The sequence below is a fragment of the Hoplias malabaricus genome, chromosome 5 (assembly GCF_029633855.1).
Source record: "Hoplias malabaricus isolate fHopMal1 chromosome 5, fHopMal1.hap1, whole genome shotgun sequence".
Lineage (NCBI taxonomy): Eukaryota > Metazoa > Chordata > Actinopteri > Characiformes > Erythrinidae > Hoplias > Hoplias malabaricus.
The window spans coordinates 34,428,407-34,444,958 of NC_089804.1; the positions used below are offsets into that span (position 1 = coordinate 34,428,407).

General features: G+C 38.5%; 1 protein-coding gene across 1 annotated transcript; it reads right to left on the reverse strand.

The window, feature by feature from the left end:
• Positions 1 to 8,658: 8,658 nt before the first annotated feature.
• On the reverse strand, positions 8,659 to 10,508 carry LOC136697303 (tubby-related protein 3-like). The gene is made up of 6 exons (XM_066672336.1): positions 10,215 to 10,508; positions 9,756 to 9,859; positions 9,527 to 9,620; positions 9,346 to 9,450; positions 9,101 to 9,230; positions 8,659 to 8,783 (listed from the first exon to the last, which is right to left on the reverse strand). The coding sequence occupies exons 1-6, from the start codon at positions 10,506 to 10,508 to the stop codon at positions 8,659 to 8,661; spliced, it is 852 nt and encodes a 283-aa protein (XP_066528433.1).
• Positions 10,509 to 16,552: the final 6,044 nt, after the last annotated feature.

The window sequence follows — 16,552 nt, forward strand, 5'->3', positions numbered from 1 at the left end:
AGGAAGTTGTGTGGTGGCAACCGGGGCTTGTGCAAGCTGTGTGCATATACATCTGTTTATAATTATCCCATGCCATGTCAGGTTTCATGGGGTTTCATACACATTCATATCTAATAAATTTGATATAAATTTATTAATAGCACAAACTCTTCAAAATGTGATACTGATTTCTCAGTTATCACATGTTCTAAAATATGTTAAATCAGATCTTGTATTAAGCAAATTGGTTGGCTCAAATCAATAATGACTCAATTCATATAAATAACCGGTAATCATTAATCAAACTGGAGATAGAATGAATCTCATTGTCTATAATAATTTTAAAATCTCAAGTATTTAGAATAAAACTCAATCAAACAAATTCAACAAATTCAACAAATTTGATGGTAATGAATGAATCAATTCCAACAAGTTGAAATTTGAAACAAAGTATCATAAACTTAAATGAAACAAATGTAAGGTTCGAGTGAATCAAATTGTCACCTCAATTAATCAACTCAGTGATTCCATCTGAATTAAACCAATGACTCAACTGAATCACCTTATCAAATGAATCCCGCTTTTTTTACGTAGTGGCCTCTATGTGGCAAAATAGGGGATTTATATATATATATATATATATATATATATATATATATATATTTATATTTATATATATTTATATATAGACATGTTTGCATACAATCTACATGAATATATCTATACATCATACTAAATACATCTAAAATTTACTCCAGAGCTCTGGGGGATTCCATTCAGTCTTAGGTAATCCTTGAAATCATATATTTCACATCAGCCAATCTACACATAGAATAGAAGCATTTCTTTTATTTTTCGATAATAAATACTTCGCATGGTCTATCAATAAAATTCCCCTTTATTTATCATTTTTTTATTATTAGTTTCAAAACATTATCTGATCTGCAGATTTATAGCAATTATCTAGTCAGGCAGTTAACTTAAGTTCTGAGTTCATGGAAATCATAATAATTATTGTATTTGGTAATAAATTTATCACTAAGAAATTTCAGCTTGTCCTAATTACTGAGTAGCCCGCCCCGCTATCTACCAGAAAATCCAAAGTTTTATCTTCTAGAGTAAAGATTATTTTGGGCATACTCAATTGGCTTGTTGTGAGTTGTTACACTAATGAAAAATAACTAGAAGAAGAAAGTACTTCCCTTTTTGCTGTGTCAGTGTGTCCCATCTCACTGTCCTGCCCCTCCGATGCCCGTCACTTCTCACAGTGTGCTGTTTCTGGCTTTTCTTCCTCCTGAGCATTTTGCTCTGGGCAGTCTCTGACAAAATGTCCCTGTTTGACACAATTGTATCACTGATTCACCCATATATTTCGTTGAAACACGTTTGGCCGGAAAGCTGGCCTGTTGCCTGCAAATCCTCTTCCTCTGCTTTGCCCTCGACCCTCCCCCGGTCCTCTTCCTCTGCCTCCTTCACATGAAACGTTGGTGGGGAGGGTCACAACTTGCTTGTACCATCGTCTACTTGCTTGATCCAAAGTGTCTGCCTGCTTTTTGTCTCTTTCTTTTTTGCCTTATCTCGTTTTCAGTCGGGCAACATGACTTGCAAAAATCCTCAAATTCTTCTCTGAACTTCTGTCCTCCTACTTGTAGGGGGTCGGGCAGATCAGAGGTAGCTTCTATTATATCCTTTTCAGTCCAGTATCGATGTACTTACAGGGGCTCTTTAGGGCCAGCTACCTCTACCATGGGGAAGGAGCCGCTTGGGTTCTGGAATCGTTCTCCCTCTTCAGTTCCACCTGAAGTCTTTGTTCGGGTTCGGGCGGAGACTGAAAGCCGGCTCCCCACTGCTCTCTGTCCAATACTTTGATTTCCCGCTGCAGATTAACATTTCACACTGAGGTTCCCAGTACTTGGGAATCCGAAATATTTTATCCACTGTAGGACATATGTTACACTATCAGTGCCACAATCCTGGCTCATCTAACTAAAAGCTTGCTGTGAGCAGGCTACTCTTTAACTCCGGTGATATATTTACCACCAGAGGCCTCCCTATGACAAGGCTAGTCTTCACTTGTTACACCGTCATGTAACTAAACTTCATCCAGGATGGAGTGTTTAAAAGGTGGTGGAGGGAAATAGATTAATAATAATAATATATAATAATACATTTTTATTTGAAAGCGCCTTTCAAGAGACCCAAGGACACTGTACAATAAATAATAAAAAGAGAAAATAAAATGTAAATAAAAGGTAAATGCACATACATACATAACCATAAAGACACATACATAATGTCATCCATATGCTAGTTTAAAAAGATTTTTTTTGAGTCTGGTTTTAAAAACAACTACAGATGAACAAGCTTGCAGTTCATCAGGAAGACTATTCCACAGCTTTGGACCCGCAACACAAAATGCTCTATTTCCAATGGTGCTTAGCTTAAAATGTGGGACCTCAAGCAAATGGAGGCTTGAGGACCGAACAGTACGCACTGGAGAGTATGATTGAAGTAAACTACTTAGGTAAGAAGGGGTAAGGTCATGCAAGGATTTAAACACCAACACAAGCAATTTGTACTGTATATGGAACTTCACTGGAAGCCAATGAAGATGACTTAGGACTGGAGTAATATGCTCCCATGATCTTGTATGGGTCAGCACCCTAGCAGCAGAATTCTGCACATACTGCAGCCTGCTCAAAGCCCAAGCAGGGAGGCCACACAACAGAGCATTGCAGTAGTCAAGTCTGGAAGTTACAAATGCATGGACTATGGTCTCAGCAGCTAGAGATTTTTTTTGAAGGCTGTCCTACATGTGTTGTTAATATGTGATTCAAATGATAATGTAGAGTCAAAAATTACTCCGAGATTTCTCACTAGTGTTGAGGTAGAGACAACAAAACCAGGGATACAAACAGTAGTGTCACTAAGCCTCCTGACTGTTGCAGGAGAAGCAATTATGATGGCTTCAGATTTTTTATTATTTAGGCTCAGGAAGTTCTCGATCATCCAAGCACTCACATCAGTTAAGCAATTCAGCAAGGCACTAGTTGGCAAGCTGTGAGAAGGTTTTGTACAAATGTATATCTGGACATCATCAGCAAAACAGTGAAACTGCAGCCCATGATGTCTAATGATGTCACCAAGATGAAGGATGTACAAAATAAAAAGCAGGGGCCCAAGAACAGAGCCCTGGGGGACACCATGTGACAAGGAGCATGTGTCAGATCGAAAACTTCCCATTGAAACAAACTGCTGCCTACCAGAAAGATATGATTGAAACCAAGCTAATGCAGTACCAGTTTTGCCAACCATGTTTTTGAGCCGAGTAAGTAAAAGGCTATGACACACTGTATCAAATGCTGCAGTAAGGTCCAATAGTACAAGAAGACTCAGCAGTCCTTGGTCAGCTGACATTAGCAAATCATTGACAACCCTAACAAGAGCAGTTTCAGTGCTGTGATTCCTCCTAAATTCTGATTGGAAGACCTCAAACAGATCACATGATTGAATATGTTCTGTTAACTGAGCAGCTACTGTTCGCTCCAACAGTTTAGCAAGGAAAGGGAGATTAGAGATGGGCCTATAATTTGCGAGGTTCTCAGGATCTAAACCAGGCTTCTTGAGAACTGGAGTAATAGCTGCCAGTTTCAAAGAAGCTGGGACCATTCCTGAACTAAGTGAAGCATTGATAATCTTGGTAATAAGAGGACAGATAAATGGAGAACAGGCTTTCAACTGCTGTGTTGGAAAAGGGTCTAATTGACATGAAGTTGCCCTAGAGAAATTAATAATCTGTGAAACATAATGTTGGTTTACAGTATTGAAGGTAGAAAAATAGCTGCTGCTGAACTGAGGAGATAATTGTGGAATGTCTAGCCTGGTTGCAGTGGGCTGAAACAGTGAGTAAATTGTATGTATTTTATGATTGAAAAAGTCCATGAACCGAGAGCAGAGTTCAGCTGAAAGAACCATAGGGAAACTTTTCACTCAATAGCTCAATAGCTTATTAACAGTTGAAAAGAGAGCTCTCGGGTTACCATGGGCACCATGAATAACATCAGAATAATAGTGTTTTAGCTTCCTGTAGTTTTTCCTTATAAAACAAGACATGATCAGTGTAAGATTAAACTATAATTAATCTCAAATAATTAGTCTGTCACTTACCACCAATGTCTGTAGATGAGGCTTGGATTGTTAGCGGAGGGACGATCAGTCACACGTACACCCGTAGTACTTCTCCCTTTGTGGGATTTTCCCCCCGTCTTTGGGTCCAGTCTCTGCTGGAGGGTGTCCTCGGTCCGTGTTCACTGATCTTTCCTCCGCTCACAGTCCATTGCTCATTCTGCTGACTACACCAAATTGTGGTGGAAAATTATGACAGAAATAAGAAAGCTGAGTCTCTTAGTTGGCATCAAGTAAAACAATAATTAATTTAATGGAGAGAGAACGCCACGCGTAGCACCATTTCCTCTCTCTCTGACCCGCTTAACAAACTGCATCTTTATACCCATGGCTCTCTACCTCTGATTACCATAGCTCTCATTTCTTTACCTTTTATGGCTACGAACCAATTTACCATTGTTCACATTCCATTTGCTTTCTTTACACATCAATCGCATTCTAATGTATCCTGTTCTCAGTATGACCCCAAGCCATTTTACCATTTGTTTAACTCTCTTTTACATATCTTTCACCTTTAACAATGCACTCTGTGCACCCCCTCTATTCAGTTGGTCTCTTCTCTGTGGTCTGGAGACAGAAGGAGTAGATTGGAAAGGTGTCAATATGCTGTTCTTTGAAACACACGCACACACATAAGTCTGCTGTTTCACACAGAGAATTAGGAATAAAAGAATTTCAGTTACACAAGCATACATGGTCATTGCTGATTAAAAATCTCTATTGATTATGAATCATTTCAATAAACAAATTCCATCACAAACAAACTATGACATAATATGCCTATAGGAGTAATTTGAATATGAATGTCACAAGAATATTGAATAGAATATGGGGAGTATTTATAGCTCATTAATATACAGAAAATACAGAATAATTATATGCTAGTGTACAGTGTATATACAGCATTCTTCTTAAATTTCTTAAGTGTACACTATGTGTGATTGCTAAGTAAAAATGAATGGGTTTAGGGACAGTCCAGGTACTGGTAGTGTTTATTGGTTTACTGTGGAGGTCAGCAGGATGATGGTGAGGGGAAAGAAGCTGGACTTGAATTGACTGGTTCTGGCACAGATGCTCCTGTACTTCCTTCTGATGGTAGGAAGTTGTACAGTGTGTGGCTGAGGTGGGAGGAGTCACTGATGATAATGCACACTCTGCACAGGCAGTGCTGTGCCAGGGAGCTTTGCCCCAATAATGTGCTGAGCATTCTTCACCACCTTCTGCAGGGCTTTCTTGTCAGCCACAGTGGAGTTGCCACACCACACATTTGGCCAGGATGCACTCAATGTTGCAGTTGTAAAATTCTGTACATCTAGATAAAAATCTAGGGCTGGGCAATTAATTGAAATGAATTCAGAGGTAATGTTGCCTATAACAATTTTTATTTAATTCTGTTCAAAGTATATTTTTATTGTTACTACATCCCTACTGTGTGTTCATGTACTGTTCCTATAAAACCACACTATTGTGGTGAAGTCATATGACTCTGCCCCATCCAATCTGCCACATGGAAGCACCATGGAGGAGAACCTAAACACAGAGGCCGGTTGAGCGACTTGAGCACCTCGTATCTAAGAAAAACGCTGCGTCTGTGGTTTGGATGTGTTTTGATTTTAGTGAGGACCACACTGAATGTAGAGAAGTCAAATGTAAACACAGGAGGAAATGTGTCAGCAGCAAAGTTAATGCCCCAGTCAGTTTCACACTGAACACAATCACACACTGAATATGAACATAGCATGAATCAAAAACAGAGCTCACAGCAACATTAGAAACTTATATCCCACCTTAATACTCTAGCATATTTAAGCCTCATCAGTGAAAAATGAGGCAAAATACGAAACCAAAACAAATATAGTTCGCTGACAGGTCTTGTACTGTAAATATGTTCCAGTATTAAAGCTGGGATGTTTCTTTCGAACGTTGCTGGGATCTCCGTCTCTGTTTTTGAGTCATGCTCTGTTCATATTTGATGTGTTAAACAGACTGGAGGATTAATTTTCAGTGACCAAAGTTAATCCCCAAGTCTGTTTAACGCTTGAACACAATTATTGTGCATGTATGTGTGTATCAAACCTCTCACACTCATCACCAAACCCTCTCACACTCATAAAAATAACAAAAACAGAACTGACTGACTAAAATTACATCATATAACCCTTAAAGGCTAAGCAACAGCTATATGAAAGTGTCAAACAAATAAATACAGTGGAATTTGAGTTCAAAACTTGTGTTTATTGATAGTCAGAAAACATGTTATTTCTTACTAATTCAAGGAATAAGGTTTAAAAGACAGTTGGTTCCCCCCCCCAACGGTGTTCGGAAACTCTAATAGGCATCTTGCCTGTGACGTAGATGGTGGACAACAACTCTAGAAGTTGCACTTGATTTAATGCAAAATGACGAAAAGGTGTGTTCTTTTTAGCTGCAATAATTCAATGTACAGTGGGACATCTGTGCACAAATGGCCCAAAGATCCCAAAATATCCAGAAAATGGACTAAATTTGTCAACTTTAAACGGGCACTTTGGAAAGGACCATCCGCTCACTCCGTTATCTGTAGTGCTCATTTCACTGGCGCTTTTCCATCAATATGGGCATGTAAGGAAACCAACGAAAGGTGTTCAAGAGCCTCTGTATACATGGAGGTAAACAGGGTAAGTACACTTACTTTGCCTGTTGTAGTTGGTGTTAGTTAACGGTAGCTTGACTTGCTAAACTCGGTGGGTCAGATTTTACTCGGCTACGTAGCTGCATTACGGAGGTTTATAGTGTCAGATGAATTCAAGTTCAACTTGGATCACATTTACAAGAATAACGGTACCCCTTAATTTGAGTTTAGCTTATTGCTAGGCTATTGTCATGAATAATGTTGGTTATTTAGCTATCGCTAGCTAGATACTGTCATAACAGTCAGTCATAACGGTTTTACCACAGCGTTGTTCAGCAGATGTCCACCAGTGACGTCACGGTTGCGTTCAAGAATTTCCGTAGCGAGCTTAGGTTTTTCCATCAATTTAATACAATTGTCAGTTTTAAAGCAAATTAAGCGTGCTATTTTCATTTGAATTCATACTTATATATGTCAGTAACTAAAATAATGTGAAATATTCATGGAGGTCCATTAAGTGGTGCTTAGTCTTTAAACAGTGAATAAAATTGATTAATTCCTCCTGCAGGGTTAATGAAGAATCTTCTTATCAACAGTTGCATTGGCTGCTGGTTGTTGCCGACGTCGCAATATGTCTGCCATAATGTTCATGTTATGGGGTGGGTTTATTATGTCTGATAAGAAGTCCACAGCCTTGTTCCATTTAACGTGGCTGACTGGGAGGTCCATTTGTTAGGAAAATACCAACAAAGGGGAGGGGCATATTGACTATTAGCGAATCAGAAACAGATAATTTAAACAACGGCTCTGTAGGACAATCAAAAAAAATGCAAAAAAAAAATTCTCATTGACTGCCAAACTCATACACTTACTATCAAAGTCTCTTTCGTTTCCTATTGTGAGAGGGTTTGATGGTGTGTGTGAGAGAACGTTTGATGATGTGGGTGTAGTCCGGTTAAAAAAAAACAAACAGTTAATATTTTATATATTTTATTTTAAAATGGTGTATATGATCTGATACATGTTCCAGTGGATTCAGTGTGTTTGTTTGTCTGGTTATGTACCTTTCTACTAGTTTTAGTCTCTTTCTCTTTGGTGAGCCAATAATATTCAAGGGTCGGAGGGCTAGGAGCCTATCAGCTTGGAGGGGGGCGGGAGAGAGAAGGGAGAGGGAAGAGAGAAAGGGAAAGCAAGGGAGTCAAGAGAGAACATGAGGAAATGGCGGAGGAGGTGAACGAGTATGAGTGAACAACATGCAGTAATGTTTATTATTCTCAAGCGGGCATGTGACTGACTGTACGTGACTGTACTCCTGCAACAAAGGGGGGGGTTAGAGAACTGTTGAGTGAGACAGTTAACTGATGCTCTTAGGGAGCTATATATATATATATATATATATATATATATATATATATATATATATATATATATATATATATATTGTTTGTATTTCTTTCTGTGTGCTTTGATTTGCATTTCCCGGTGTCTGGGTTGTGTGTGTTGTTTTGCTGTGCAGTTCACTTGAGGGTAATGGTCCATTCAATTAGATACTTTAAAAATATCTATAGTTAACAACATATACCCAACCATATAATATAGAAGAACCAGGGCCTCAGCTATATTTAATTCATTAAATAGCAGTACCTTCACAGAGTACCTGGTTGGGGCGCTACATGTGTAAGAGGATCAATAGTGTGTATGAGAGGATTGATACTGTGTGTGAGAGGTAAGTGTGAAATTTGGCCCCTAAAGTGCCCCTCATATGTGAGTGTTTGTGTGTGAGTGGATATAGAGCACAGAGGACAATCATTTACGTACATTCTTTTTAGATTTTTTAACCTTTATTTTTATTTAGATTGTATGTGTGCAAATACCTGCAGCAATCACTTTTCTTGGAAGGTGGACAGGGCGATGGCAAAGGCTTGCACTGCACACAAGGGGGAGCTGTAGTCCAAAACAAACTTGTTCTTATCCACTTGACCGAACAGCATCACCACCTCTTCAGCACCTGCAAAGACAAATACTGGATGTTAGAACATGGGCACAGAGCATCATCAGAGCCAAACACTGCTCTTATGGCACTTCAGTCTCTAAATAGAGCTAGTGACTCCCTCTTGTGGACAGTCTTTAACCTGCTAAACATGAGTGAAGGAGTGAATCAGGGCTAAGCTACTTTCATAAGGTGCTTCTAAACAGTTAGAACAAATAAAGAGCTACGGCTGTGTGAGAGAGAAAGCACTGGAGAGCGAGTACAGAGAAAGATTCATAGAAATACAACCATCCAAAGACGTGCTGTGAGTAAACACTGCTGAACTCACCATTCACAGCAGAGACCAGCTGGAAGTTTTTCTCTGAGGGCTTTGTTACTCTGCCGCCAAAGCTGAGCTTGTGTCTTCTCTGTGTTGAAGACAGGCTCTTTGTCTTTGAGGACAGTAAGGTTGGACAGCTCCTGTTCCTGGAGACACTACATTAAATAGTCCTGTGATCCAAACACACAAATTAATAAATGCATCCATTTTACTGACCTCACATGAGCCCTGTGTAGTGGTCTACAGTGCTGTTATACTCACATTAGCAGACTTCCAGTAAACAGGAAGACGCTGCAGGTTGCTGTCCACGCTGGGTATGACCACAGTCCTCATTTTTGGCTTTTTAAACCCCAGGAAGTTGTTTTCCTATAGAGAGAACATATAGCATGAGTCCAGATGTCTGAGGCGTTGAGTGGTGTCCAGTGACAATGTGTATACTCACATAAATGACAGTTGCAAGCTGCTCGTGAACGTGTCCCTTGCCATGGTTTCCGCAGCTAGAACTGAGTGTGAACTCAGTCTGCTTTTTGTTGAACCTGAGGTTAACACAGAAGATGTTGAGAAGAGAGTGTTGAGGGGATGATGTTCACCTGTGACAATGGGTGTAGACACAAGGAGGTCATTTTAAGGTTATGACTGTTGTACATATATTTACAGACATTGTTACGCACCTCACTTGCCCCAAAGATGCACTACTACTAAAATACTGGTCCAGTGAGATTTCATAGGCTGCCTTCCTGTACTTCCTCAACATTCTGGCAGCCAAGAGCAATTTCTGAGGATTAAAAACAAGAGATTAGAACTAGAAAGATCTTTAGAGAGAAGAAACACAGCATTTGCTGCATACCTTTACACTCTTAAATATAAAAATGCAGCAAAAAAAAGTCATAACTTTTGAACTGGTAAAAAACGTGAAGGTTCTTTAAACTTTCTTTAACAAACATGGTGCTTTATGGAAATAAAAGTTCTATGGCATTGCTAAATGAACTCTGTGTAGATTGTACACTTAACATTAATGAAATTAATGGTCACAAAAATATGTTGGTTATCGTTGGCTCAGGAATTCTCCACTAACCTCACTGCCGTCCTCTAGCTCCTGAAACATAAAGTATTAGGGCACGGACTTAGACCTGATCATGTTCCACCTGCGCTTTATGCAGCACCTGATTGTGGGGCCACTTCGAAGTGGTGCCAACACAAACTGTGGTCTCAACAAATTCCTGGGACAACTGTTCCTCTTCTGTGATGCTTCCCTCCACACTGTCCTCTGAGCCAACTGTCTTGGGCTCAGTCTCCTTATCAGCTGGAGGTGTGTTGTTTTCCTGAAGTCCAGGGCTGGTCTCCTGTCCCTCAACAATCTCCTCTGTGGTGGGAGGCAGCTCAAGCTCATTGGGTGACTGAGGGAGGGCTTCCGGTCCTTCCATTATGCATTAGCTTGGTTTCTCAGTTTCACCAAGAAGGTTTTCCTCTCTGTCTTTCACCTTTGCATCTCCTTCCTCCTTTTCCTCCAATTTACTCTCCATTTCCCTCTTTTCCTCCTCCATCTTCCTCTCAATCTCTCTGAGACGGAGAATCTCTTGCTCTTGCTCAGTCATTTTCTGCTCCTCCACCTCCAACACTGCCTCCAACTTCTCCACCAGCTGCTCCAGCTCTTTAATCTTCCCCTTCTCCTTCTCCTTTTCTTTCCTCTCTCTCTTTCATCGACCTGCATGATCTTGCTTTCCACCAAGGCCTGAAGGAGTTCCAGCTACCCCTTTGCTGCCATTTCTATGTCTTGTATATACTGGTTTATCACTTTCTGCTGTGCATTCAGAATCATGTTGAGCTTCTCTGATGCACAGCTCCTCTCCTCCTCCCACAGCCTCTGATTCTGAACCAGTGTCTCCTCCATCACCTCCAGCTCCACCTGCCTCGCTGTCTTCTTCAAGGCCTCCTGTTCATTTAGAGCCAGAAAAAATACACAGTTAACAACAGTCATTTTCTGCTTGACCAAAACATAAACCGTTCCTCTGATCTGTTCCTTTAATGAACTCGAGGCCTAACCTGGCTTCAGGGTTATATCATATTATGCATTAATAGCGGAAAACATCTGGAACTGAGAACATCTGGACTGGTTACACGTGCATGTGCTGCTAATGCTTCAACATTTGTAGACACTCTCACAAAAAGGTACTGTACAGGTACATTTTTTTGTTCAATAAAGATACAAACAATGTAAACGTACCTTTAAAAGGTGCAAAAAAATAAATGTGTTGTTAAATTCTAGTTGTTTAAACTAAAGGTTCATTCTCTTTTCCTGAAGGAGTGGTGAATATTTGTAAGCTTTCATTATATAACCGTGCAATAAAAAACAACAAAATATAGCCCTGAAAATTAAATGTAGTGTATAAAATAGGGATGCACCGATGTTGAAATTTTTGGGCTGAAACAAAACAAATCCTTGTTATAGCACAAGAGTTTCTTCAGTATATTTACATTTCTGTACTTTTTAATTTTATTAAGTTTATTAGGTGTAGTTCATTTACAAAGATTTACTGCTGGTTCTGAATGAATGGTTTCTAGAGGGGCACTAGTGCAGCACCGGGTTTGTTTTCGAGAACGAGGGAGAGAGCAGTATAAAGTGGCTCTGAGCGAGCCAGGGACAGAGTGTTTGAGCAAGTGTTTGCAATCATTTATCATCATGTGTCAGTAATTAATTCAGATGCTGAATGATTTTATATCTATTTTCATGTTTTACATAAGAAGGGCTCCTGCACTGTGGTGTTTGAGAGTATCTTTCTGTTGTTTAACCTGCTGTGTGTGTTTACACTACTATCTGTGTGTGCATGTACTGAGCGTCACACTGTTCTCTGCAGAAACTTTGAAAAACGTCCATACGGCAGACAATTTACAGGCTTCAGTGTATATGTACAAGCACAAAAAAGGCACCAAGTTATTGGTTGTAATAGTGGCTAAAATTCCATTATCTGACAGATAACAACAGCAAAATAAAATTGTGCATCACTATTATGACATCAACACTACTTAAAAGTTCTATTAAAACTGAATATGGTACAGTTATGATCCCTACACAAAAGTATTGAATATGTAGCCTTGAGGCTACCCCCACAGTGACAGTTATTCTGAGAGTGTCTGGTACTTTCTTAATACCCAAAGTCAGAGCCAGATGTAATCTGAGTAAACTACTTTACAGAACAAAGTTCCCTGGGTCTTTATGACTGCAGAAGGTGAATAACATCACAAGTCCTACCTCTGTGGATTTCTAATGCTCCACATTTCTGGTCCTCTCCTTCTTCTCAAGCCTCGCCACCCTCCTGGAGACCAGCAGCAGCTCTTTCTCCAGCTCCCTGATCTCCAGTTGGAGCTGTCGAAGGTGCTGCTGATACTTTATACATAAAATAAAAATTAATAAAGGGCTTGGGGCCCACAGCATCATATACTAGTTCCATATTCCTAAAAAAGAAAGTGTTTGTAAATGAGAAAAAAGACATTTTACATTGCAGCAATTAATTAAAATATAATGAGTTTATTTGTGGATTTTGCTTAGAAATTTCCAAAGTAATGCTGCTAATGTTAATTTCTGCTAACATCTTAGTAATAGTAGTATTTAGTAATTCCTAGTAATAATAATATTACTAATAGTAATATTAGTAATTCCTAGTAATATCTAGTGTCTTGTCTTAGCATCAAGCCAAATGCCACCTATGCTTCCCACATTGAGTGTAATAATTAAGGCACATTTAACCAGAAACATCTTACATTATTCTTAGAATTATATATTTTCTTTGGCAGTTTCACAATGAATCAGCTACTAAACTCTAATCCTAAACACTCTGTATTATTTAAACACTTTTGTTATTATATTAATAATATTATAATATAATATTGTTGTTATTATAAAACACTTTGCTGTTCATTTACATCTTTATTTACAGCCACTCTCTCTCTCTCTCTCTCTCTCTCTCTCTCTCTCTCTATATATATATATATATATATATATATATATATATATATATATATAATAAAAACATAGCACAAAAAGTAAGAAAATTTGTGTTTTGTAGAGTATTTCCTTGTTGTAACAATGCTCCTTGTCAATAAATCTTATACCATTGGAAAGCCTGTTAATTTCCCTTTTAAATAGTGCCATATTCGTAAGGAACATGAATTTGTGGGATGAGCAGTAGAGCTATGTGGGTTGTGCACATGAAAATCTAAATGGTATTATATATAAATCAGTTAAAGCAAATTAGACTGATTAATAATGGATATATTTTATCTTTTCTAGTACATATTTTCAAAATTTCAAATGTTCTATTATTTAATGATCAGTTCTTTGGGAAACCTTATCTGAAAATTTTTTGGCTATGTGAGATTACCTCAGTGATACATATTATTACTCCAAGTTGAACTCATGCAGGTATTTGTTGAAGCATAGATTTATGTTGTTACATATTTCATAACCATATTTATTCATTTGAACAACAGCAACAATGCTCTGTACCTGGATTATGCTTGCCTGCAGCACTGAAGGACTCCACACATGCTCCGTTTACGCTCTGCCATTGTGTCTGTCTACAGAATGAGCAAATGACTCACTGGGCAGTGTCCCGCTGCACCTAGGCATTACACACTTACCCAGGTGGAAAAAAGTAGTTCCCACCCACCACGTATTGTTTAGACAAGATCTCAATAGTTCAGTTACTTTTCACTGTGTTCCTGTTAATGACATACATTACTTCAAATGACTGAACATGAAAAGTATCGATATTTTGATTTGACAATACAGGTCTGGTATCGGAGGTATCGATATTTCAGTATCAATCCGCACATCACTAACAGATAGTTCCAGACGGCCATTTTAAGCAAACACATAATTGCGACTTCTAATAATTATCTATAAATCTAATACTGTTTGATGGTATGATTTCAACAGATAGCCTAACAGGAGCTGCCTTATTGATGTCCAAGCTGAATTTTATCTTGATTACATGCAGAGCATGTTCTTTTTGTCTTTTCTTTGAATTCTTTCTAAAATCACAATTGTTAATTTTTAACTTAAAGGGAACATCTACAATTGTGGGGAAACGCAGCTCTAAGTGGTAGAAGGATATGTTTGAGATAAAATTATAACTTTTGGTTGTATGTGGCTGACGTTTAACTAGTCTAAATTTTTGTTTAGTTTGAATTACCACAGAAACACTTTCAGTAATTAAGTGAGTCATCTCCAGAGTTTGGAGACTTTTCAATCTTAAATGATCCACAACAGCGAAAATAAGTCAATATTACCCACATATGTAGCAGAAATAGAGCAGTCCACATTTTGGTTCACGTGGTTTGCAACGTTTGCTGTCCTCTCTGTACAACTCCAGGTGCCTCTGCCATGAGCAGAGAGAGAGGTGGGAGGGGCACAACTCCAGTTTGTTTTTTCATTCATTTACAGACACTGGGTCTTCGTAAACACATTAGACTGGTTTAGAGCATACTAACAATCTTGAGAACTAGCAAATGGTGAGGAAACATCTGAATTCTATCTAGAAAAAAAAGGGTTTGTTAAATGGTTTTCAAGAATGATCATATACTGAAGTTTTCTGATATGTTTAGAGGGAAGTGATGTTTCAAAATGCAGACTAGTTCTCTAAAATGTCTTTATGTGTTTATTATGGGTTTATTCTTTATGGGTCTTTATGGGTTGAAACCATTAATTATGGTTTCATGGGTTTTTAAAGCACATTTACATATTACAATTTTTTTTTGCAGGATCACAATCTCGATTTTATCAGGATTCTTTTTCTTGCTCTTAACACTCCAGGTATTTTTTTCCATTTTCTGCCTCAAATTATATACCCAAATCTTGAATCAGTGAATAAAGTAGAGGCAATTTTATGAAGTAATGTTACTGAAAAGCCTTCAGAATTTTTTATTTTACAGCTGCTTTACAATGAACTCATTGTGACTTTTCTGCAAAACAAAGCTGGCAGGTACAACCAACATCCTAGAACAGGCAGAAGTAATCTGTAGCATCACTCCTACAAGGAAAAAACAAACAAATAAATAAATAATTTGAAATTATCAGTGATGGATGTGTAAAGTCATTAAAATACATTTATTGACTGCATCTACTAGGATGCTTGCAAGGTTTTATCCTTGATCTTGATCACTGATCCTGCTAATTCCTCATATTCAAGGCGGTTTATTCCTTGAAAACCAGACGCAGATAAAGTCACCAGCTTTTAGAGCGGTAATAAATAGCATTGTCAAAAAATATTTTAGAATCAACCAGAATCTAACACATTTTCTTTGCATGAATACACTCACAATGCATGTCCACTGAGTTGTGAACAAAAAAAGTATATATTTTGTTGCTGTCTGTATAATGTGGAATACATATGCATACTATGTAAATCATGGTGAATAAATAATAAAATGTTACATTTGTAAAGTTAACAATAGTTAGTTTAATGTTATTTTGATTGAGTCAATGTAACAAAAACAAAGCAGGGGTTACTGCATTTTGTTGACAGTCTTGAGATAAACAGGTCCTCTATTTCAAGCATTTATTTCTTATAATTTTGATGATTATGGCTTACAGCCAATGAGAACCCAAAGAAAATTAGAATAATCAACACAAAACACCTCCAAAGGTTTCCTAAGCCTTTAAAACAGGACCCTTAGTCTGGTTCAGTAGACTACACAATCATGAGGAAGACTGCTGACTTGACAGATGTCCAGAAAGCAGTCATTGACACCCTCCTGCTGTAGTCAAGCATGTTAGTGGAAAGTTCAGTGGAAGGAAAAAGTTTGGTGGAAAAGTGCACAAGCAACAGGGATAACCTCAGCCTTGAAAGTAGTGTCAAGAAAAGGCCATTCAAAAATTTGGGGGAGATTCACAAGGAGTGGACTGTTGCTGGAGTCAGATAAAGCATTATTATTTCAGATAAAGTAAATTTTGCATTTCATATTGAAATCAGTCCCAGAGTCTGGAGGAAGAGTGGAGAGGCACACAATCCAAGCTGCTTGAGTCTAGTGTGAAGTTTCCACAATCAGTGATGGTTTGGAGAGCCATGTCGTCTGCTGGTGTTGGTCCACTGTGTTATATATAAGTCCAAAAGTCAGCACAGTTATCTACCAGGAAATTTTTAGAACACTTCATGCTTCCCTCTGCTGACAGGCTTTATGGAGATGCGGATTTCATTTTCCAGCAGGATTTGGCACCTGTCCACACAGCCTAAAGTACCAATACCTGGGTTAATAACCACAGTATCGCTGTGCTTAATTGGCCAGCCTTACCTAAACCCCATAGAGAATCTAAGAGGTATTGTCAAGAGGAAGATGAGAGACACCAGACCCAATAATGCAGATGAGCTGAAGGCCGATATTAAAGCAACCTGGGCTTCCATAACACCTCAGCAGTGCCACAGGCATCTCCATGCTATGCTTCACTGATGCAGTAATTCATGCAAAAGGA